General features: G+C 52.6%; 1 protein-coding gene and 1 long non-coding RNA gene across 3 annotated transcripts; one reads left to right on the top strand and one right to left on the bottom strand.

The window, feature by feature from the left end:
• Nucleotides 1-4,787: 4,787 nt before the first annotated feature.
• Nucleotides 4,788-6,457, bottom strand: LOC311529387 (uncharacterized protein). The gene is made up of 2 exons (XM_084645367.1): nucleotides 6,318-6,457; nucleotides 4,788-5,908 (listed from the first exon to the last, which is right to left on the bottom strand). The coding sequence occupies exon 2, from the start codon at nucleotides 5,891-5,893 to the stop codon at nucleotides 4,862-4,864; it is 1,032 nt and encodes a 343-aa protein (XP_084501493.1). The 5' UTR covers nucleotides 5,894-5,908; nucleotides 6,318-6,457; the 3' UTR covers nucleotides 4,788-4,861.
• A 116-nt stretch (nucleotides 6,458-6,573) lies between these two features.
• Nucleotides 6,574-9,936, top strand: LOC311529388. 2 transcript variants are annotated; one of them, XR_014713825.1, is made up of 3 exons: nucleotides 6,574-7,015; nucleotides 8,077-8,730; nucleotides 8,866-9,936. It is a non-coding gene; the product is annotated as an uncharacterized lncRNA (long non-coding RNA). The 2 variants fall into 2 exon arrangements; XR_014713826.1 differs by having other exon boundaries at nucleotides 6,574-7,318.
• The last annotated feature ends 14,223 nt before the right edge of the window (nucleotides 9,937-24,159 follow it).

The following is a 24,159-nucleotide window of genomic DNA, read 5'->3' as shown; positions in this document are numbered from 1 at the left end:
GGGGGATGATCACATCCCTCAATCTGCTCGCTATGCCCCTACTTATACATCCCAAAATGCCATTGGTCTTCTTGGCAACAAGGGCACACTGCTGACTCATATCCAGCTTCTCGTCCACTGTCACCCCTAGGTCCTTTTCCGCAGAACTGCTGCCTAGCCATTTGGTCCCTAGTCTGTAGCTGTGCATTGGGTTCTTCCGTCCTAAGTGCAGGACCCTGCACTTATCCTTATTGAACCTCATCAGATTTCTTTTGGCCCAATCCTCCAATTTGTCTAGGTCCCTCTGTATCCTATCCCTGCCCTCCAGCATATCTACCACTCCTCCCAGTTTAGTACCATCCGCAAATTTGCTGAGAGTGCAATCCACACCATCCTCCAGATCATTTATGAAGATATTGAATAAAACCGGCCCCAGGACCGACCCCTGGGGCACTCCACTTGACACTGGCTGCCAGCTAGACATGGAGCCATTGATCACTACCCGTTGAGCCCGACAATCTAGCCAACTTTCTATCCACCTTATAGTCCATTTATCCAGCCCATACTTCTTTAACTTGCTGACAAGAATACTGTGGGAGACCGTGTCAAAAGCTTTGCTAAAGTCAAGAAACAATACATCCTCTGCTTTCCCTTCATCCACAGAACCAGTAATCTCATCATAGAAGGCGATTAGATTAGTCAGGCATGACCTTCCCTTGGTGAATCCATGCTGACTGTTCCTGATCATTTTCCTCTCATGTAAGTGCTTCAGGATTGATTCTTTGAGGACCTGCTCCATGATTTTTCCAGGGACTGAGGTGAGGCTGACTGGCCTGTAGTTCCCAGGATCCTCCTTCTTCCCTTTTTTAAAGATTGGCACTACATTAGCCTTTTTCCAGTCATCTGGGACTTTCCCCATTCGCCACGAGTTTTCAAAGATAATGGCCAATGGCTCTGCAATCACAGCCGCCAATTCCTTCAGCACTCTCGGATGCAACTCGTCCGGCCCCATGGACTTGTGCACGTCCAGCTTTTCTAAATAGTCCCTAACCACCTCTTTCTCCACAGAGGGCTGGCCATCTCTTCCCCATTTTGTGATGCCCAGCGCAGCAGTCTGGGAGCTGACCTTGTTAGCGAAGACAGAGGCATTGAGTACATTAGCTTTTTCCACATCCTCTGTCACTAGGTTGCCTCCCTCATTCATTAAGGGGCCCACACTTTCCTTGGCTTTCTTCTTGTTGCCAACATACCTGAAGAAACCCTTCTTGTTACTCTTGACATCTCTCGCTAGCTGCAGCTCCAGGTGCGATTTGGCCCTCCTGATTTCATTCCTACATGCCCGAGCAATATTTTTATACTCTTCCCTGGTCATATGTCCAACCTTCCACTTCTTGTAAGCTTCTTTTTTATGTTTAAGATCCGCTAGGATTTCACCGTTAAGCCAAGCTGGTCGCCTGCCATATTTACTATTCTTTCGACTCATCGGGATGGTTTGTCCCTGTAACCTCAACAGGGATTCCTTGAAATACAGCCAGCTCTCCTGGACTCCTTTCCCCTTCATGTTAGTCCCTCAGGGGATCCTACCCATCCGTTCCCTGAGGGAGTCAAAGTCTGCTTTCCTGAAGTCCAGGGTCCGTATCCTGCTGCTTACCTTTCTTCCCTGTGTCAGGATCCTGAACTCAACCAACTCATGGTCACTGCCTCCCAGATTCCCATCCACTTTTGCTTCCCCCACTAATTCTTCCCGGTTTGTGAGCAGCAGGTCAAGAAAAGTGCCCCCCCTAGTTGGCTCCTCTAGCACTTGCACCAGGAAATTGTCCCCTACGCTTTCCAAAAACTTCCTGGATTGTCTGTGCACTGCTGTATTGCTCTCCCAGCAGATGTCAGGAAACTTAAAGTCACCCATGAGAACCAGGGCGTGCGATCTAGTAGCTTCTACGAGCTGCCGGAAGAAAGCCTCATCCACCTCATCCCCCTGGTCCGGTGGTCTATAGCAGACTCCCACCATTACATCACTCTTGTTGCTCACACTTCTAAACTTAATCCAGAGACCCTCAGGTTTTTCTGCAGTTTCGTACCGGAGCTCTGAGCAGTCATACTGCTCCCTTACATACAGTGCTACTCCCCCACCTTTTCTGCCCTGCCTGTCCTTCCTGAACAGTTTATAACCATCCATGACAGTACTCCAGTCATGTGAGTTATCCCACCAAGTCTCTGTTATTCCAATCACGTCATAATTCCTTGACATCACCAGGACCTCCAGTTCTCCCTGCTTGTTTCCAAGGCTTTGTGCATTCGTATATAAGCACTGGAGATAACCTGCTGATCGCCTCTCATTCTCAGTATGAGGCAGGAGCCCTCCCCTCACAGACATTCCTACCTGTGCTTCCTCGCGGTATCCCGCTTTCCCACTTACCTCAGGGCTTTGGTCTCCTTCCCCCGGTGAACCTAGTTTAAAGCCCTCCTCACTAGGTTAGCCAGCCTGCTTGCAAAGATGCTCTTCCCTCTCTTTGTAAGGTGGAGCCCGTCTCTGCCTAGCTCTCCTCCTTCATGGAACACCATCCCATGGTCAAAGAATCCAAAGCCTTCTCTCCGACACCACCTGCGTAGCCATTCGTTGACTTCCACGATTCAACGATCTCTACCCAGGCCTTTTCCTTCCACGGGGAGGATGGACGAGAACACCACTTGCGCCTCAAACTCCTTTATCCTTCTTCCCAGAGCCACGTAGTACGCAGTGATCCGCTCAAGGTCATTCTTGGCAGTATCATTGGTGCCCACGTGGAGAAGCAGGAAGGGGTAGCGATCCGAGGGCTTGATGAGTCTCGGCAGTCTCTCCGTCACATTGCGAATCTTAGCCCCCGGCAAGCAGCAGACTTCACGGTCTGCTGGTTTGAGTAGCTATGGCCTGAGCTCAAAGACGCCCTGGCTGTAGGAGGTTCAACATCTCCTTGCTAGAGCTTCTCTGCATGCTTTGGCTACCGTACTTCCTCCTTGCTCGCCTGTCTCCTTCTGACCTCGGTCAGCTCCAGCCTTCTTCTGTCTCCTACCTCTTGCCCTCAGCCAGGCCAAAAATCTCGCTCAAGAGAGAGTCCCCTTCTTTGCTCTACCCATCTTTTCTGGAGTCCCAGTTCCCTCAGCTCCATGCGTGGAGATGATCTGACCCGCTTGGCACATCCTTCATTTTCCTGAAATCCAATGGCACTCTTCCAGCCATGTCTCCTGCATTCCCGTCCCCTAAGCCTTGTGTTCTCCATCTTTCTTGTCTTGTCTCTATCCCACCAAAGCTGAGGGTGCGGCGGGTCATTACCCAGCCTTATCGACCTTTATACATTCAGTGGCTATTTATGTAAATATGTTTTTTGATAATGATGATAAATAAATGGCAGGGCCCGTCTGATAAAACTGCATTTTTGTCACCCCAAAATTCAGAGACTCCAAGAGGTAGTGGGATAGAATTCAGGGTAACCACTGCTTATCGCTCCCCTCCCAGAGCTGGGGATAGAATCCAGGAGTCCTGACTCCTAATCCAGCACTGCAAATGTCAGACCACCCACATGTCCTGGATACTTCTACTCCATTGTAAATCTGGAGCAACACCATTACAGTCAATTCCAGATGGATGCCGGAGGGGCCCTGAGATCAGAATCCAGCCCTTATCCCAATGCAGTTGGGAGTGACTCTGGATTGACCCTGAGGGAGCTGAAACCATACCAGGATAGGGCACCTAGGGGGTCTCAGTTTGAGCCCCTCCCCTCCTCAGGAGACAAACCCAGTGCCCCGGTCACAGATAGGACATTCTCTGTGTCCCTGGAGAGAGCCAGCGAGTAAGGGCTCCCCATGCCCCCTTGGTACATGGTTCCCAACCCACACCCTCCTCATGGGCCCTGCTTAGATGGGATGGAGATGCCTGAACATAGGGTGGGGGTAAGGGAGCTAAATGGCTGGGCGATGGGATGGATGGAGAAGTGAGAATGGAGATGGAGGGAGAGAGAGGCAAATTATTTGTGTTGGGGTAGATCCTAGAATACCCGGACTGAGATCAGGGCCCCTGCCATGCCAGGCGCTGCACAGACCCTTTGTGAGAAACAGTCCTTGCCCCAACGATCTTAGTCTCACTAGACAATAGGTAGGATCCTCACCCCATTTCACAGCCAGGGAAACCAAGTCAGAGAGAAGAACATTCCCAAGTGTGTTGAAGGTTTGTAACTGGCTCTGGTGCTGAACGAGGTCATAGGAACAGCAGCACGACTTCCCCTAAAGATCCTTCCCCAGATCCCATGTGTCCCTCGCCCCCCAAGCTCCCACTGCCATGACCCCGCCCCCCAAACTGATCCCTGGTCTCCTCCAGGCTGCCCCCCCTATAAACACCGTTTCCATGGGGTCCTGCAGTGCAGTTATCACCTGGATCTGGAAGGTGGGGGGTCCCTGTTGGGCCAAACCCCATTTTTCCCCTGTACTCCCAGACCCCCTGCGACCCGGATAGTGCAGTGCCTGTCCCAGGGGTGCAATACCTGCTTGGGACATGAGGGAAGCTTGAAGAAAGAAAACCGTGTTGCTGGCCTTCAGGACTCCTGCGTTCTCTCCCTGGCTCTGGAGGGTGAGTCGAGTCAAGTGGTTGGGGGGTGGGGCTAGGAGTCAGGACTCCGGGGTTCTATCCCCAGCTCTGGGATGGGAGTGGGGTCTAGTGGTTAGAGCAGGGTGCTGGGAGCCACAACTCCGTGTCCTACCCTGACACATTCTGTGCCTCAATTTCTCCACCTTGGGAGGAGTGGGGTGGGGTCCCAAAGCCATCCACAGACAGGCACTGACAGTGCAATAGAACATCATTTATTCAGCGACAACGTTAACCTTTCCTCTACCGCCAGCCTCCATTCCCCAGTCAGATGCCAGCGTCTCCTGCGTCCGACCGGGGCAGTGGGAGGCTGGCAGGTGAGGCGGGGCTACGGGTCACCTTGAGGCAGCGGCAGAAGAGAACAGGCCGGTGCCCCAAGCCCAGGTGATACTGCCACCAGTAGAGCTTCTGCCGGGGCTGAAGAATGACCCGCAGCTCCTCTCCCTCTTCAGCCACGGCCTCCCACTCCTCCTGCTCCGTCCTGAGCCCCAGCCCCCCATACATGGGGGGCAGGGAGAACTGGGCCTGGAGCAAGGCCACAGAAAGGTCTGCAGGTGCCGGGGAACCGGCCGTGGAGAAGGTCCAGTTGGCCAATTTCTCTTCCACACGTCCCACCTTCCGGGTTATCTCATGGCTGCCGGGGAGCGGCCCGTCTGTCTCGTTCTGGATCAGCTTGACACATTCCCATGCCCCAAAGGTGCCCCTGTGGACCAGAGACAGGCCACCCGGGAGGAAGCTGGCCACGTCCGCGTGGATGGAGAGGACCTCCTGGTGCCCCGAGCTAGAGAAGACCTGGCTGTATAGCCCCCGCTGCTCGTCCACACCCAGGAAAGCCAGGTGGGTAGCGTCAAGAGCGTAGTAGTAGAGTCCGTGGCGGGACGCGGGCTCCAGGGGCATCTCCTCTGCTTCGGCCCCCGTGGTCAGGTCAGCCACAGACAGAACCACGCCGCGGGCCAGGAAGATGAGGGAGAAGCGGCCGCCCCACGAGGCATAGTGGTCGCCTCCGCGGCATGTGGGGTGCAGGGGGAGGGCGTCGGGGCTGGGGGCGGCGCTCAGGTCTGTGGTTCGGTGGAACGCGTCCCCCCGGAGGATGCAGACGCAGGAGCCGGTGGTGTCGCCCACATAGTGTTCCCCACCCTGGCAGGCAGGGTGCAGGCCCCGGATCTCCACGGCCTCCGGGGAGTGGCACTCGGGCGCCTGGAGGAAGCAGCCCACGTCGGAGCGGACGATGAAGAAGCCATGAGGGGTGGTGAAGACATCGGTGCCAGGGGAGCGTGCCCGTGGGGCGATCCCGGCCATGGGGGGGCTGAGCTCCTGGGGGACACCAGAGGGGGAGAGTGAGGGGGGGGTCCATATTGAAATGGGCTAGGCCGAGACCAGCCAGACCCTGGCGGTGTGGAGGGCAGGAAGGGCACCACCGCCCAGGGCACAGGGTGGGGGGAGAATCAGCTTGGTCCCTGAAAGGGAGGTTGGGGGAGTCTGTGGGGGAGTCACACCAAGAAGGGCCAGGCCCTGGGTGTGTGTGGGAGGGGGAAGGAGGCCTGGGTCCCGGGTGGAAGCTGGCTCTGCACCGGGCACCACGGGTAACCAGCAGCCCAGCGCGGCCTCTGCTCCCCCTATCCCAGAAGGGGGGACCCCCCTGGAGAGGCCCCACTTGCAGAGCCCCCCGGGAAGGGGCGATGGGGCAGCCCGGAATGGGGCGGGGATGCTCCCCGCATCTCACCGGCGCTCGGAGTGGAGACGGGGCCGTGCGCCCCTCTCCAAGGCGCTGCGCTCCCGGGGCCGTGCGCCCCTCTCCAAGGCGCTGCGCCTCCAGCCGGCGATGGTAACCCGCAGCCTTGCCCGGGCTGAGATCCGCCTGGCCCGCCCCCAAACGGGAAGTCGTAGCTAAAGGGGAGGGGAAGTCGCTGGCCGGCTCCTCCCAACTGCACAGCCATTAAAGGGGGGGGGGGGACGGGACGCCTGGGTTCTCTCCTAGGCTGGGGGAGGGGATGGGCTAGTCAGTGGTTAGAACAGAGGAGGCTGGTGGCTAGGATGCCTGGGTTCTATCCTCTGCTCGGAGATGGGGGCGTGTCTAATAGTTGGGAGGGGGTGGCAGGACTCTTGGGTTCTTTTCCCTGCTTGGAGATGGGATGAAGAGTTTAGTAGTTAAAGGGAGGTCAGGACGCCTGGGTTCTCTCCCTGGCTCTGGGAGGGGAGTGGGGTCTTGTGGTTGGAGTGTGTGTGTATGGGGGGCCTTTGAGACCGGGAATCCTGGGTTCTTTCTGCTGCTCAGAGGTGGGAGGGGGGTGTCTAATGGTGAGAGCAGGGAGGTCAGGGGTCTGGGAGGTAAGGCTTTTGGGGTTTCAGTCCTAGCTCTCCCCATCTGTATATGGATCCCTCCCCCTTGGTGGGTTGCTGGAGTTGGAATGAAGCTGGGAGGTAACTGGCCCAGAGTCTGCCATGCTTGCCCTAAATCTGTGCTGTTGCTGAAGGATCCCTAGGGCCCCTCAGCCCAGGGAGCCCACCTAGCTTGGCCTTTGAGAGCGGCACCCCCTTGTGGACAATTGTGGAATAACCTGCCCAGGGAAGCCACTTCCTCCTGCTCCCCCTATTGCTGGGCCATGCCCTCAATTGCAGACTTTCCTCCTGCCCCCTCACCCCAGGGCGTGGCTCCTCTGGCTTGCCGGGAGTGATCCAAGAACCTCTGATTGGCCGTTCAGCCTCTGTTAAATTCATGTGGTGGTGAGTTCCACAGGCTGTTCCATTCCCTATGGCTCTCAGGGTCCCATTCCTGCTGCCCCCTCCCCCACCAGTGCTGTCTCGTGATGACACCCTTCTAGCTACATGCTGGGGGCTCAGGATGGAGAAGGCAGGGCAGACATGAGGTGGAGGGGATGCAGAAGGCTCTCCGGGGACTAAGATGGGTTCTCTGCCTGGGCACCTCCCCCTTACCTGTGCCTTGTGTCCCTTGCCCTACCCCCCTTTATAGGGTGTGCCAGGCATTTGTTGCCCCCTGCTGGGGGCTCAGCCATGTGGGGGCACCAGGCCCCAAGAAGCTGGCCTGTCTGGGGGGGAAAGAGCAGCAAGTTTGGACCCTCTAGAAAGCCCCCACTTGGTCCCACAGTGGCTAGAAGGACCGGGAGTAGGCAGAAGTCAATCAGGGCCCAACAGGCAGGATAAAAAGGGCCAGTCACGCCTGCTAGGGGCCAGTTCAGGTGGAGCAGGACGTAACTAGTTGAGGCTGAAGATTCTCCAGTTTGTGTGAGGGTCAGTGAAAGTGTCACAGGGCCTTTCCCCTCTAGGGCCGCTGGTTCCCATCCAGCCCCAGGGCTGGGGGGTTGGGGACTCAGGGAGGCGAGAACGGGACACGGGGCCTTTCCCCTCTACATGAATGGGTCAGGGATGCAGCTCAACATGCTCCTAGCACTTGCAGCCCCATATGAAGACAATTATTACCATCCCGGCTCCCTCATGCTTTCTTGTTTTTTACCCTTCTACAGACCCCCAAACCAAGGAGAAGACCAAGGAAAGTCAACCCCAACAGCCTGGTGAATGCTGGACAAATTCTTTGTGCTTCTGCAGCAGATTCGACCCTGGAATGATCCCAAAGCAGAATTCAGGCTGCGGGTTATAATGAGAGAAGACGGAGAGAAAAGGCAATGAAATCATCTGCCCTGGTGACGCGATTTGCAGAGAAGCTGGGGGAGGGGAAGTGGATGAGCCGGGTTTGCGAGCTGGGAGGAGGGCACTGGGAAGCGATAAGTATGGATTTGAAGGGGCTGATTTGATCCCATTGATACACTCCCAGCTGCTGGTTGAGGTGCCCTTGGGGAGGGTCAGCCCCCCGGGGAAGAAGGTCAGCACGTTGGGGTGGATGGAGAAGGAGATCTGTTGGTGGGCTCAGTAGTACATGTATATGAACATGAGCTCCACCCACCATTTCTCATCCACCTTCAGTACTGTTGGAAAGAAGTGGTAGGGGAGCATCCATCCCATGTTCATCTGTGCCCACGTCAAGGGCAGAGCACACGACACGCTGCTCTCGGAAGATGATGTGGAACCCGGAAGCACAGTGCATGGTCCCCGCCACAGCAGTTGGGATGCAGCTTATGGACCTTGGCCTCAGCATCTGTGCTGAAGTCCTTTACCACCTGGTAGGAGTCGCCCTTGATGATGTAGATGTTGGGGGGAATCGTCTTGTCACTCCCGTAGAGATCCCCATCCTGTCACGCAGGGTGCAGTCTCCCGATCTCTATACCAGTCCCGCTCTTTTGATTGTCTGTCCGCAGGTAGCAATCCAGGTCGGAGCAGATGATAAAGAAGCCCTTTTGATTATCGAAGATGTCGGTGCCTGGGGCGTCATTGTGAGGGACCAATGGTCCATCGCAGGTGTCCAGCCCTGAGACGAGGAGAAGTGAGGGCAGGATGATAGCTCATCTCATCCTTTGTGAACCTTTGATGCTTGAAGATCCCCAGGTCCAAGAGCAACCAGGCACCTGTCTGCAATGAAGTCTCCTAGATGTGCCCTGCAGACCAATCTCCAGGGGGTGGCGCAATCCTGAGGAAGGGGAAAGCCCAGCGTCCTGCCCCATGAGGATCCCACCTCACACGGGCTCCCACTTTCCACCATGGATCTATCCATCTGGGCCATGTCTCCTCCATCTCACCCCATAAGTGCAAAGGGCTGCCCTGCGTGGAGATAAAGAGGGGAGGAAATATCGACAGGATCCCAAGGACTAACTCTGTGCCCAGCCAGGAGTCCCTGAATGGAGCTCAGAGGAAAACAACGCACCAAAGTTCCCTCACTCCCGACCCGCAACCCCCCAGCTATCCTAGCCCTGGGCTCAGTCCTCGCCACCAGCTCTGCCGTTGCCCCTCAGTCCCAACACACAGCCCCCTGCTAGCCCAGCCCTGGGGTCCCCCCGCCCCAAAGTTCCAGCTGACACTCCCACCTGGTAGTTCCTCTCAGCTGATGACAGCTCCGCTTGGGGCCAGGAGCGAGTTCCTGGGCTGTACCGAGATGGATGGGACCTTAGAGAAGAGCAAAACCAGCCCTGCAATTCTCTGGATGTAAACGCTGACGGGGTCTGTGTAGAAGTAAAATTTTATATTTGTACTATAAGAATTAATGTATAGTTTAATCATCCTGCCAGCCACCCTTTTTGAACAGCAGAAAGGAAAGACCCTCTGGAACACTGGTTAAAAACGCATCTGACAGACTGCCAGTGTCTGTACTAATGTTAAGGCAAAAACCGACCAAAACAATCCTTATAACTAATTATGGTCACCCTTTTGTTTTAAAATAAGTTGTAATGTCTACTTTGGTTTCCTATGTGTATTATATAAATTAGCCACTCTCGTTAAATATACATTTCTTTGTTTTAAGGTTTAGTAAGTAAAAAACAGAATCTTGTATTGTGTCTACGTTAAAAAAATTAATTTTTTTTGAAAAGCCCAGGCCACAATGTGAACTGTTTTAATCACAAAATGTAGTCAGGTTTAATTTACAAACTACTGGATACCTTTAAAGGTCTCTGTAAAAAATGGTTTATGTAAATAAAAAATGTATGCATCAAAAAGAAAGGTGTAAAGGCCGTTGTTATAGCCAAATAATCAAAAAAAAAAAAAACCCTTCCCAACGCCATCAGCCCACATCCATAATGAAAGAAGGGCAAATTAATACCCTGAGGTAAAGGCTGGCACCACTAGAAACAAAACAATTAACTGCATCAAAACCAAACCAAAATAACCCCCTCCAAGGTGTTTTGGAATGTTAACATCAAAAAATAACACCAATTAAAAAGTAACCGGTCAGAAACTGACACAGCAAAATTCTTAAACTTCAACGGCAAAAGAAGACTCCATAAGAGCAGGCTGCTTGGCCATGGGACTTTGGGTTTGTCTTGCCGCCACTCCAAAAGCATCGAATTGCAACCGACAGAGCCCGGCTCCCCTCTGTGATCTATCTGGCTGGCCACTAGATTGATCCAGACTCTAGACTGGCGGGGCTGTATGCCTAATATGTATGTGTATGTAATTAAAAAGCATCTGCTAACTGTCGTATTCTCAATAAATGCGGCGTGCTGCCTTCTCCCCTATAAAAATCCCGTGTGCTTCTTGTAAGTATAACATCTGTTTGCTTCCTCTCCAGTGGCTCCTCCCCCTTTCCACTGACTCCGCCTTCTCACCAGGCTCATCCTTCCTCCCTCATACTATGCCTCCCTTTTCCCTTGAGTGTTCCCTCCCCATCTCCCACTCTGGCTTCCACCCCCTCACCCTGCCCCTGTGGGCCAATCGAGCCCCTTCTCCGTGTTAAGGGGTCCCCAATTCTGTTCCCCCAAGCCCTGCTCTCTGATAGGGGCCACGGCTGCTTCACCAGAGGGTGGGATCCCTGCCAGACTCTTATCTGCATGGCCTGTATTGCAGCCACCTGCTATCAGGCCCTCCTGTGCTTGCAACACTTTGTGTGTTTCCAGGGAGGAAAACAGGACATAACCGATTAGGGCTGAAGGTTCTGCCATCTGGGAGAGGGTCAGTGACTGTGTCATGGGGCCTTTCTCCTCGAGGGGGATCTGGCTCCGATCCAGCCCCAGTGCAGGGGGATGGGTGACTCAGGGAGGTGGGAATGGGACAGGAGGCCTTTGCCCTCTCGATGAACTGGGGGGATTGAAGGTAAGGAACTAAACCAGTGCAGCTCAACATGCTCATAACACTTGCAGCCCTGTATAAAGACTATTATTACCATCTAATCTCATGCTTCCGGGCTTCCCCTGCAGGGGTCAGGCAGGACGGGTTACCTCGATACCCCATTGGCTCCCTGGGATTTTTTTTCACTTTCCTCTGAAGTGTAGTGATCAGAGATAGTCCACACCTGGAGACAGGACAGAGTGGGTCACAGCTCTGAGCTGCCTGGTTGGTGCTTGGGCTGGCATGCTCAGGATCCAATTGATCATCAGAATCGAGGTGGGGAAGGAATCCCCCCCGCACGTCAGATTGGCAGGTATCTGAGGTAGAGGGTCATCTTTCTGTTCAGTATGGGGCAGGTGCAGGGTTGCCAATCCTCCCGGTTTTGTCAGGAGTCTCCTGGGATCGGGCTCTATCTCCCGGAGGGTACTGAAGCCAAACCGGGAGATTTTGGGCTGCTAAAAGTCCAGCAGCACAGCAGAGCTAAGGCAGTCTCCCTATCTCCTAAGGCACACCCCACCCCCTTGCCCCAGTCCTGTCCTGGAACCAGCACTCCAAACCCCCTGCTGCACCCCGACGCCCTGCCCTAGCCCTGAGCCCCCTCCGGCACCCAAACTCCCTCCCAGAGCCTGCACCCCGCACCCCCTCCTGCATCCCAACCCCCTGCCCCAGGCTCAGCCAAGAGCCCCCTCCTCCATTCCAAAACCCTCGGCCCCAGTCCAGAGCCTGCACCCCTTCCCGCACTCCAACCCCCTTCCAGTGCCCGGTGAAAGTGAGTGAGGGCATTCTCCATCCTCCCGGACGTTTAGGGGACTGGAGCCGATGGTTTTCTTCTGTGAACTGGACAACCCTGCAGAACAAGATGGGCTTGTGCCCTATGCTGAGGCGGTACTGCCGGATGTACAGGTTCTTTTTGGGCTCCAGGGTCACCTGGGCTGACTCCTCTTCTTCCTGGGCTTCCTTCCAGTCCTCCTGCTCCATGCAGACGCTTCTTCCACTGTACTCGGGCTTGAGGGAGAACTGGACCTGGGTGCTGAGCTTGAGCCCTGAGGGACATCTCAGCAGAGATCCTCCAGCTGTGCTTGATGCGGGACATATGGTGCTTGGCATAGCCCACCTTGCGGGTGACCTTGTCTGACCAGGTGATGGGAGATTCGGAGTCCTTCGGTTCTTGATGCACTTCCAGGCGCCGGTTGAGATGCCTGTTGTGAGAGTCAGCCCCCCCTGGGCAAGAAGTTCAGCACGTTGGGGTGGATGGAGAAGGAGACTGAATCGGTGGAGCTCATGTCATTGTACTGGTGGAACTGAGTCCCCCCATTTCTGAACACCTTGGTCAGGGTTGGGAAGACGCTGAAGTCAAAGTAATAGAGCCCCTTGCAGCATTCAGGCCGAAGGGGAGTGTCGAACCCATTTTCATCTGTGCTCATGTCAAAGACACGGCACATAACCCCCCGCTCTAGGAAGATGATGCAGAAAAAGAAATCATAGTGCATGTAGTGGTCCCCGCTCACAGACCTTGGACTCAGCATCTGTGCTCAAGTCCTTCACAACCTGGTAGGATTCGCCCTCGATGATGTAGATGTTGGGGTGGGGGGGTTCATCTTGTCACTCATGTAGTGATCCCCACCCTGGCATGCGGGGTGCAGTCCCTGGAACTTGATACCATCCCCCTTTTTAGATCCTCTGTCTGTCGGTAGCTGTCAAAACAAACAAAAATATTTCCTGAAAACAAAACTGGTTTATTGCTAGTCAAACATTTTCAGGTTTTGTAAAGAAAAATTTGACAGTTTTCGAGGGAAGAAGATGCTTTCTGGGAATATTTTCCTTTTGCGAAAAAAGAATCCAATTTCCTCTCAATAACAATGTTTCTAATGGCTTTAATGATGAGGACACACGGCCGGACCAAACTTCTCCCCCAGCCACTTCTGCTTTTTCCATTCTCCTTCATCCACCTCCTTCGCAGCAGTTCCCAAACTTCCTTCCAAATCTCATCGGTAGTGTAGGTGATTGAATGGCGTCTTCTCTCTCCTACTATTACTATTACTCACAGCCTTGAATTTGCTTTGGGCTTCCCCCATGTCAGTAGAAACAAGAGAACCCTGTGCACTCTTTTAAGTGAGAAGGGGGCAGGTGGGGGGTAAAGAGTATGGATTTGCCAAGGTGCCAGAGTAGATCTGAAAGCTGAAATCTATCAAACTGGATTTTCCATCCTTGTTTTTAGGAAATTTAATTAGGATAACTCCTTATTATTGAGTCCAGGGAGTGTGAGCTTTCTCATTTTAATGCTAAGCTCTACTCAGGTCTGCTTTTACCCTGGACAGTACTGCTGCAGTCAACAAGGCATATAATCATCAGCTTTATAGATCAAAGATTAGATACAGAAAATGTCCTAGGAATGTACTGAACCCAGATTACACACGCAGTCTGGCACTCAATGGATGTAGATAGACCAGTGTTGAGGCCTATCACCTGTACCATACAAATCACACAGTCAGATTTCTTACTACATTTATTTATAACAATCAGTTCTTCAATATCTCAACTACATTTGTCACACTTTAAGTAATTCTCTGATGCACTTTGTCTGAAGGCATCCTACTAACCTGGTCCCTGCTCTTTCTAATGTGGAGGTTTGAAAGAGTTTAAACTATCAAAAGCAGTTGCTTAAAGTTATTGTTAGAGGTTCTCTTATGCTATTGAGTTGGATGGATAAAGGAGAAACAGGCATATGACATTGCTTAGTTAAAATGGTTTAGATACAAAAAATCCTGTATCTTGCAGGGGGTTAGACTACCTGACCCTTGTGGTCCCTTCTCACCCTATGGTCCTATGAGTCTATGAAAAATCCAAGATGTTTTTCCTTGAGGTCTTGCTAGAAAGTGCAGGTGCAACAGGGGAACTTCCAGATACTGGGATTAAAGAAACACAGTCTCTGAAAGGAAGTCTCACCGTCTTTTCTCAGCCTGATAAGCCCGGGATAGGCGAGAGCAGGACACATGGTTTGTCCAAGTGTCTGGCAGCACTTCTAAGTTCTCCAGCTTCACTGGTAGGCTCAGCAAAACTCTGAGGTCCAGCATGCTGATGCCAGTTGATATACCCTGTTTGTTGGAGGATGGTGTCTAAGGTCCAATAGAGAATAAGAGGTTTACTTGCCAACAGCTCCCGGATTTCGTCTATTACTTTCTCTGCTGCTTCCAGCACTATCCAGTAGATGGCGCTGGTGCATGAACATTCTGTCATTCTTTGCTTATCTGAGGCTCTTAATGTGTTAGTCATTCCAAACACTTCCGATGAAGTGAGCTGTAGCCCATGAAAGCTCATGCTCAAATAAATTGGTTAGTCTCTAAGGTGCCACAAGTCCTCCTTTTCTTTTTGCGAATACAGACTAACACGGCTGTCACTCTGAAAATTCCAAACCTTGTATTTTTGCATTAACCCGGCCTATTAATTGTGTCCCCTCCTTTTTAAAAACAATTTATTTTAATGTTTCCAAGTCACACACATATTAATTTTCCTTCTTCTGCCAGACAAACCCTATCACTTCTGGGGGCAACAATCAGTGTCAAAAAACCCAGACACAATCTTGTATAGTTCCTCTAAATGTAGTGGACATGGGGCCAGCTTTGTCAAGGTATTTAGGTGCCTGAAGGTGCAAACTGGGTTTTTCATGAACATCGTGGGTGTCTGCAGGAGTGAGAGCTTCTTGGGTTGAGTCTTGCATTGGTCTCCTGAAAATCAGTGGGATCAATTCAGTCCCTTCCAACCCATGCTTACCACTTCTCAGTGCCCTCCTCCCAGCTTGCAAAACCGGCTCATGTGCTTCCCGTTCCCCAGCTTCTCTCCAAATCTCGTTACCAAAGCAGAGGACTTTATTACATCTTCTCTGAGTCTTCTCTCGTTATGACCTACAGCCTCAGTTCTGCTTTGGGATTTTCTGGGGGATTGAATCTGCTGCCAGAATGCAGAGAATTTGTCGAGCCTGAATAAAGAATAAAATTTTCACTGTTCATCAAGTTGTTGGTATTGAACTTTCTTGGTTTTCTCCTTGATCTGGGATCTACAGATGGGTAAAAATGGAAACAAAAGAAGGAAATCAGGAGGGAGCCAGGAAAGGCCTGGGAGTTGGGGTTTCTGTGGAGACAAAGGGGGGAAATATTTGTGCGTCATAAGGCCAGAAGGGTATGATGGTTCTCAGGGTACTAAGCAAGGTGTATCACCTAGTGACTCTGTTACCCTTTGCCTCCAGAGAGAAGGGCTCTTGCTTGTACTAGCTGCTTAGCAGCTGCCTACCACCACCAGTCCCTGATAATGGGATCCCCAGAGAAATCTCAGTCCTTTGGCACCCAAAAGAATGGTGCACCCCCGTTTACCATTTTTATCACAGTGCCTTAGAATCATAGAATCTCAGGGTTGGAAGGGACTTCTAGAGGTCATCTAGTCCAACCCCCTGCAGAGCAGGACCAATCCCCAATTTTTGCCCCAGATCCTTAAATTGCCCCCTCAAGGACTGAACTCACAACCCTGGGTTTAGCAGGCCAATGCTCAAAGCACTGAGCTATCCCTCCATTAGCTTGGGGTACCCACCGACCTTGTTTGAGGTGGAAAAAAGCTTAGCTATGCCATTTGGTTCCCTCTCTTCTTTTTCATATTTTAAGAGGCTACTGACACTCTTAAGGAAAAATCCAGTCTTTGCATCTACATGGGGCATCCTGCAGTGTGTGAAGAAGCCTACAGAGTTTGATCTTACTAATTCTCTATGTAAAAGGTTGTGACATCATTCTTCAATTGCCCACATGTGGTATTCGTTCTGGGAATTAGCTAAACGTGTGAATGAAAGCCAGGATCTTAAACCTCCTGGATCTGTTAGTTCCAAGGCCAGTGAGAGTATTGTGTTTGTGTGTATTGAGGCATTGCACAAAGAGGATAGAGGGACGGTGGCGTGGTGCAACCATACCTTGGGCCTTTCCTGGTTTCCAGATGTTTGAGTTTTGCTCATCTCACCATTCTGGAAGTCGACGACAATACCACCAAGTGACCTTCATTTGGCATTAACATTTTTGTTTTGTTTTGCCATTGAACATCCTAGTTTTTTTGAACAGGAGAAGAGATCTTGTTGGTAGGAGTTAGCGATCAACTAAACTGTTGTACATATCATGCCTTGCAATTTGCATACTGAGCCAGCCATCCCCACATACATCAGCTGGGCCCCACAAGCCCTGTTTCTGCATACCTCCCCAGCCATGCCCCTGATCTTTTCACTGTAACCTGGCCCCCTTGCTACTACTGTACCCAGCTCCCCACCCATCAGCGCATTCAGGGAATGCTTCTCCCCGAAATCTTCCCCACTCCTATAACCTGACTCACTCGCATTGCCTGAAGTGAAGGACAACTGTGTGACAGTGGCCTGGTGTTCCTGGTCATGTGTCACAATGGGTGGAGTTTGTGGCAGGGGTGGCAAGAGAAATCAGAGACCGGGTTTGTTCCAAAACACAGAGAGTTTTATGTTTGGGAGAAAGATCCCTGCCCAATAGACATACTCCATCTCCAAGCAACAGGGGTGTGTCAGAGCTCTTCTTAGTTCTGTGCAGCAAGTGGTCAGCCATGAACACTTTGATTTCCTGATTAACGTTCTTCCAACACTGATTAACAGCTTTCGTGTTGTCACTGTTGCAGTGATTGAGAGGCTCAGACAAATCAGGGAAAACTATCCCAGTTCCTGGACCCCGATCCCTGACGCCGTCCGCATCTGCTCTCACATTCTGTGAGGTGAGTACCAGGAATTAGGCCGAGATCACACCAGCAATGCCAGAACGGGGGAGCCAGGGAGCATAGCCCCATCACTTTTAAAAAGAGTGGCGCAGGGGCAGGGCCTCGGGGGGGAAGGGCTGACACGGGGGCAGGGCCACGGTTCAGGCACTAGTGGACTCCCCGGTTTTAGGAAGCTTCCAGCGCTCCTGGATAACACCACAGTGTCTGATAGATCACAGCCTCTTAACTCACAGTTTAAGATGCTGCAGGGCAAGCAAAACATGATGCCAAAGCAGGCCAGCTTGGTCCACGCAGATCAGCCTGTTGTCAGGAATCCCCCTTTCATGAGCCAATCCTCCCTCTCCTGCAAGCTTCTGCTACCTCGTGACCCAGGAATTGGCCACAATACACATTAGCTACCCTAATCAGCGCACGCATTTCTTTCCCCACAGCAGTCAAGGTGCGTGCATTCTCAGCTCCAGACCTCCACATTGTGCGGCTTTGGAAGCACTGCATCAATGTGCCTCGAGATCAGGACGTAGGTTCTTCCACCTGCCGAGTAAAACACAGAGTTTCACACATAACCGATCCAAGGCTTCCCAACCCCCTGTCCTCATTGGTGACCCCCATCCACAGCCACAACCCTTCTCCCTATATCTGTGCCCTCCATCGTCTCCGTCCCCAACCACCCCCAAAGTCCCATGTCTCTGGATAGTCCCTACCAATTATAACAGCTGTTGTGGGGAATGGCTGAGGAGTGGTTTTCTGTGCTCACAGAAAACTTCCCCATAAAATAATCACATGTTGTAACAGAGTCAATTGGAACAAGCTACAGGAGTTATTCAATCTTTATTGGTTTCAGAGGAGCAGCCGTGTTAGTCTGTATTCGCAAAAAGAAAAGGAGTACTGGTGGCATCTTAGAGACTAACCAATTTATTTGAGCATAAGCTTTCGTGAGCTACAGCTCGCTTTATTGTGCTGGTGGGGAGCGAGGCTTCCTGGGAAGCAGTGAGCAGGACTGGAAAGGGACAGCTGACTTGTCTTTATTGAACTTTGCTAAGCTTGTGGGTCTGGCTGGGTTTCCTCTCAGGTGTCACCTGTCAGAGCAGCAGAGAGCTCAGTGCAGGGAGGGGCAGCTGTGCCCTCTTCAGCTCTCTGGGTCCTAGCCCCAGACCCCACTCCATAGAGCTGCCATTCTCTCCCCTCCAGGGAAATGGCTCTTTGGGCCACACCTGCCTTGGTCTCCTTCTGGCTCCTATCTCTCTCCCCTGTCACCATGGCTGGTAAGTGACCCCAGTTTTCCTGGACACCTGGGTCCCATTCCCCATCCCAGTGTCTTTCCCCAGGGCTGGGTGCTGCAGGGCCCCCTCGGGTCGCTGTCCCAGATGTCTGGATCTCACTCCCATCCCAGTCTCTTTTTCCTACAGGGGTTCACTGTGTGTCCTATCTCCAACTCATCTCCCCACAAGCGGCCTTCCCAGATGGCTTCATGTGATGAGGGCGAATGACCTGGTGCACTCAGCCTATGACAACAACACTGGCAGGCTGGCTCCCTGAACTTGTGACATCCTGCATGACCAGGAGACCCACCAGTTCTGGAGAGCAGGTAGCTTTGAGTGCCTGGCCTGGGACTCCTGGTTGGAGACCGAGGACCAGGGCCTGGAGTGAGAGATAAATGCCAGCTCCCCAAAGGCAGGTGAGTCCCCAGACCCCAGCACTCAGATTGGCTCAGGAAGGTGATGAGCAGGTGACTGGGTAGGAGGGAGCTGCGGGAGGGTACACCAGGGGGGATACATAGCGGTTAAAAGTGGAGTTTGGATCCAGGACTCTTGGGTTCTATCTCTGGCTGTAGGAGGGGTGTGGGATCTGGTGGGTTGGAGCAGGGGGGCTGGGAGGAAGATCTCCTCAGTTCTTTCCCCAGCTGTGGGAGAGGAGTGGGGTCTGGAGGATTGCGGAGGGGGTGGGGCACTGGGACAGTTCTGCCGGTGCACCTTACTCCTGGCCTATAGCCCCTGCTATCCCAGCCGTGGGCTCCCTCCCCAGCTCTGCTTGTGGCACTCAGACCTGACCCACAACTCCCTGCTTTCCCAGCCCTGGCCTCTCTCCCAATCCCAAAGGTGTGCCTATGCCCCTTAATCCCAACCCGCAGCCCCCTGCAGTCCCAGGCCTGGGCTACCTCCCAGATCTGCTGGTGCCTCTCAATCCCAACCCACACCCCCGAGCTGTCCCATTCCCTGTGACTAATAACCCTTTCTCACCGTCCCCTGAGCCCAGTCCACAGTGCATCTGGCCCTCGTCCCAGGGACTTGGGACCGATCAGCTCATCCGCCACGTGACGGGGTTCTTTCCCTGCTCCATCACTGTGACCTGGGAGCAGCGGGACCAGGTGACCCTAGGGAAGCAGTTGACCAGCAGCATCCAGCTGAATGAGGACCGCACCTTCCAAATCCAGGTGTCCATTGAGCAGGGGCAGGAGGGGGTCGGTCCTGCGGAGCACGTGTTTGTGGTGAGACACAGCAGCCTGGGGGATGCCCCTCTGAGGGTGACCTGGGGTGAGTACTGGGGGCGCAGAGCAGGGAGGAGCAGTGGGAAGATACTGGGAATGGGGGGCCTCACACTGAGGGGAGAGATATGGAGGAGATGGACACAAGGGGTGGGGGGAAGAGGGAGTTGGGAAATGCAGAGGGGCAGTTTTGAGGGGCACCAGGGTTTAGTAGACAGAGAGAGGTACTAGGGGGCAAGAGGAGGTGGAGATGTGTTTTGGCTGGCTCAGAGGAGAGGGGCAGGCAGAGGGGCATACTGGGGGCTCAGAGGGGAGGGGAAACCAGAGAGCAGGGGTTCTGGGGGCTCAGAGGAGAGGGGAAACAGAGAGGGGTTTTGTGGGGGCTCAGACAGGGAAGGGAGGCAGAGAAGCGGGTGTCTAGCTGCAGGGAAGACCCACAGGGGGTGGCTGGGAGGGGCAGACGGGCTGGGGGAGGCAGGATGCTAGCTCAGGTTTATTGGGCAGAGAGCAGGAGGGGGAGCCGGGAGGCCCCAGGAGAGGTGAAGGGCACAAGGGCTTCGGGTGACCCAGGGCTTCGTCTCTCTCGGGGCACTTCTAGATTCCCAAGCCATAGGCCAGGCTGCTATCCTGGCCATTGTTGCTGGCTGCTGTTAGGGGGCTTATTCCTTCACCCACTTACTTCCCTGGTCCTTCTTGCATGAACAGAGAGCAACAATCCCCGAAGTCCAAAGGTGCAAACAATTTGATGTTTATTGGAGTGAACTTCCAGCAAGCATGATTCTAGTTTCCTTCCTTAGTGTCCCCCTTCCCAGCTCTGACACCACAGAGCCTTACACCTGTGTCCCTGTTCCCATTCCTGCCCTTAGCCAAACATGATTCCAACTTCCTTACCCCCATTCCCTGTTCCCATTTCCCCCTTTAGCAAAACACAATTCCAATTCCCCACCCCCATTCCCTGTTCCCATCTCCCCCACCCACACACCCACCCCCTCACTTTCTGATTGACTGCAGACTATATAGTAAATCTTGAGTTCAGCTTAGCTATACCTTAACCAATCATTTTTCTGAAATTTAACTAACCAATCCTAACATATTGTAACATGATTATGTAACCAATTATATCCCACCACCTTAATTAGTTTACACCCAGCAAAATTAATTATACAGCAGACAGGAACAATCACAGAACCAGACAGAGATTATACAGACAAACAATAGGGAAATGGGGACTACAGTGATACAACAAACACAGAAATGAGGATTTCACATCCCAGCTACTGATAAGTGAGTTCTTGTCAGACAGGATGCTACCAAACTAAGTTTCCTTTTACATTTTCTAGGCAAAAAGAAAAGGAGGACTTGTGGCACCTTAGAGACTAACCAATTTATTTGAGCATGAGCTTTCGTGAGCTACAGCTCACTTCATGCTTATGCTCAAATAAATTGGTTAGTCTCTAAGGTGCCACAAGTCCTCCTTTTCTTTTTGCGAATACGGACTAACACGGCTGTTCCTCTGAAACCTGTCATTTTCTAGGCACTTCCCTTTCTCTGGAGGCGATGGGCACTATCAGGACAGGATTGTATCCTAACAGCCCAATAGCACCTTCTTTCAGTGTGACTAGTTTGGAATGTGAGCAGGTGACCAGTCGCTTCCCAACTTATGGCTGCCTCTGCTGCTTAGCCAAAGGCCTTAGCCTAAGCACAGGGCCTTAGACTGTCACAGTAAGAGAAGGACCTTACACTGGCAGACAGTGATTTTGATTCTTTCTTTTATACCTCTAACTAGCCAAGTGATAAGAATACACCTAAATTCTTCGAGTACAGGCCTTTACCAACAGGCCTGAATATCTATATCCTAACAGCTGCATCCTCACTGTGCTGGGAGTCGGGGCTCTGGGCTGGTTCCTGAGGATGAGGCCAGGTGAGTGGTGCAGCACGACTCCCCCTCTTGACTCCCCACCGGGCTCCCTGCAGCACAGAGCCCCCTAGCACTGCGCTGGGTCCCTGGTGACAACATTAACAGGCAGGGGAGAGAGACCCCTGGTGAGCCCCCACCCTGCAGCACTTGGTCTCCCAGCCAAGTCCCAAACCAGCCTGGCCCTGCTTAGCATGAGATCCCAGGGGCTCCATGCTGAGCCCTGGAGGGACACAGGGGTTGTGGCGGTGGGAAGCCACCCACCGATGTGATCCCCACTGCCCCCTGTAGTAGGGTCCTTGGTGGGCTGGGTGGCCGAATGGTTAGCATCCAGTCACCTGGGGGAGAATGTGATGTTGCACTCTATATTGTTTTATGAAAGTATGTTGATGAGTGTGAATATATTGTAACTAAAATATGCTTCATGCAAAAGGTCTCTTGTGAGGTATTGTTACAAAGCTTATAATCTACTGAGTGTGGTCATCCTGTTTGTATAAAGGTATCACTTTTGTATCTGAAACTAGAAATATGAAATATAACTCTGAGGGCCTATTGTAATTATTAATGGTGGCTTGGAATCTTGCTGGCTCCCATCAACCAGGACAACTGACTGTGGATGGCTCTGGTTGCAGGCAGGCCTTGCTGTGAGTCTGGCTGGGAGGAAGGAAGGCTGGGGGTCTCACAGGACATGTGACCATGTCACCTGAACTTGAACCCATCTTTAACCTGGTGTTTTTCCACTGAGAAGGAGGGGTGGGAACCCAGAGGGACAAAGGGTTCCTGCCTTATGCAAAAGCTATATAAGTGGGTGGAACAGAACAAAGGAAGCAGCCATCATGAGGAATCCCCTAGCTACCACCTGAGCTGGAACAAGGGCTGTACCAGGGGAAAGGATGGTGCCCAGACTAGGAAGGCGTCCAGTCTGTGAAAGAAACCTATTGAAACATCTCTGAGGGTGAGATTTTATCTGTTTTCAGTTTTATTACTGTATTAGGCTTAGATTTGCGTGTTCTATTTTATTTTGCTTGGCAATTCACTTTGTTCTGTCTGTTACTACTTGAAACCACTTAAATCCCTACTTTCTGTATTTAATAAAATCATTTTTAACTTATTAATTAACCCAGAGTATGTATTAATACTTGGAGGGGGGGAACAGCTGTGCATATCTCTCTATCAGTGTTATAGAGGGTGAAGAATATATGAGTTTACCCGGATTTATTTGGGTTTAGACCCCATTGGGAGTTGGGCATCTGAGTGTTAAAGCCAGGAACACTTCTTAAATTGCTTTCAGTTAAGCCTGCAGCTTTGGGGCTCGTGGTTCAGACCCTGGGTCTGTGCTGGAGCAGACGGGAGTGTCTGGCTCAGCGAGACAGGGTGCTGGAGTCCCAGCTGGCAGGGAAAGCAGGGGCAGACGTAGTCTTGGCACATCAGTTGGCAGCCCCAAGGGGGTTTCTGTGACCCCACCCATCACGGAGAGTCATGCTAGTTGAGCCCCAACCCACTCAATCCTCCAGGCTCCAACCCAGGGCCTTTAGAGAGTCAGCAGCATTGACCCCTTGGGCAGGGTGGGGGTTGTGGACCCTCTGCATTACCCTCCCTGCATCACTTCCCATCACTGCTCTCTCCACTTCCAGCCCCGGACAAGGAAAAAGACAATATAAAAGGGAAACCAAACCTCAGCCCCAACCGGGCTCAACACACAGTCCCCGGTGTCTCAGCCAGGCTTCTCTGACTCCTTTTGCAGGAGCCTGCAGGGTAGGTCTGCTCCTCCCCAACCTCCCCCTTCTGAGCTGAGCTGCTCCCTTTTCAACCCTTCCTCCAGTTGCAGCTTGCTCTGCTGCGCTGGAGGGGCGGGCCTAGCTGGGCCCAATATAGTCTTTTAACCCTTCTGTCCCAGTGTGGGGTTTGTATATCAGATCCTCCTCCCCACCCCACATGCACACACACCCTCACTGCAGGGGGGCAGGAGTGAGCCAGGGTCTCCAGATGAATCCATTCCTGCTCGGGCTTCCCCTGCAGGGGGCCATACGGGGCCGTATCGCCCAGTGCAGACATAGCCACAGACCCTCGACTCTGCTTCAGCCACAGCTAAGCAGGAAACACCTCGACCACGGCACTTTCTCTCCCGGATGCAGAGTGACCAGATGCAGAGCTGGCTGTACCAGGGCCATCAGTTTGGGCTGAGACCACATGGAACACCCCTGGTGAAGAGGAGGTGCTGGGGGTGGGGATTGGCTGTGGATAAGGGCAAAATAACTGAGTTTACAGGGTGGGGGGCACCTCTGTTGAACTTCCACCCTGTGCTGTTCCCCACCCTCCAATCACCCCTGTCCCTCAGAGCTCCCAGCCCCCTCTACAAGATCCCCCAGTTTCCATTCTCTTCCCTCCCACCCCACCGGGCGGCATCTCAATCATTCTGCGTTTGGGAAGTTGCGGCACTTTATGATGCTTGACCCATAAATACAATTTTCACCTTCAGGGAAATTGTTTGGGGACCCCTAGTCCCGGAACTGTGTCTTCAACTCAGGGGGTTGGGGGTTTATTACCTGCTGCTTATTAAACCTGTGGAGGGACTTATCACCTTATCCTACTTGTGAGTCTTTTGGGCTTTACTGAACCCCATCAGCTGGTGCATTTAAGATATCGTGGTCACAGGGCATCAAGGGCCCCTGCAAAGTGTGCATAGCCACGGGACACTAATTTTACATTTGCTATGTCAGGTCATGTGATGGG

Source organism: Lepidochelys olivacea (assembly GCF_965140295.1).
Source record: "Lepidochelys olivacea isolate rLepOli2 genome assembly, chromosome: 13".
Classification (NCBI taxonomy): Eukaryota; Metazoa; Chordata; order Testudines; family Cheloniidae; genus Lepidochelys; species Lepidochelys olivacea.
The sequence above is the reverse complement of the archived record's forward strand: the minus strand, read 5'-3'. Positions and strand labels throughout refer to the sequence as shown.

Excerpts from the sequence above, each read along its gene's own strand:
- LOC311529387 (XM_084645367.1), bottom strand. The coding sequence starts at position 5,893 with ATGGCCGGGATCGCCCCACGGGCACGCTCCCCTGGCACCGATGTCTTC.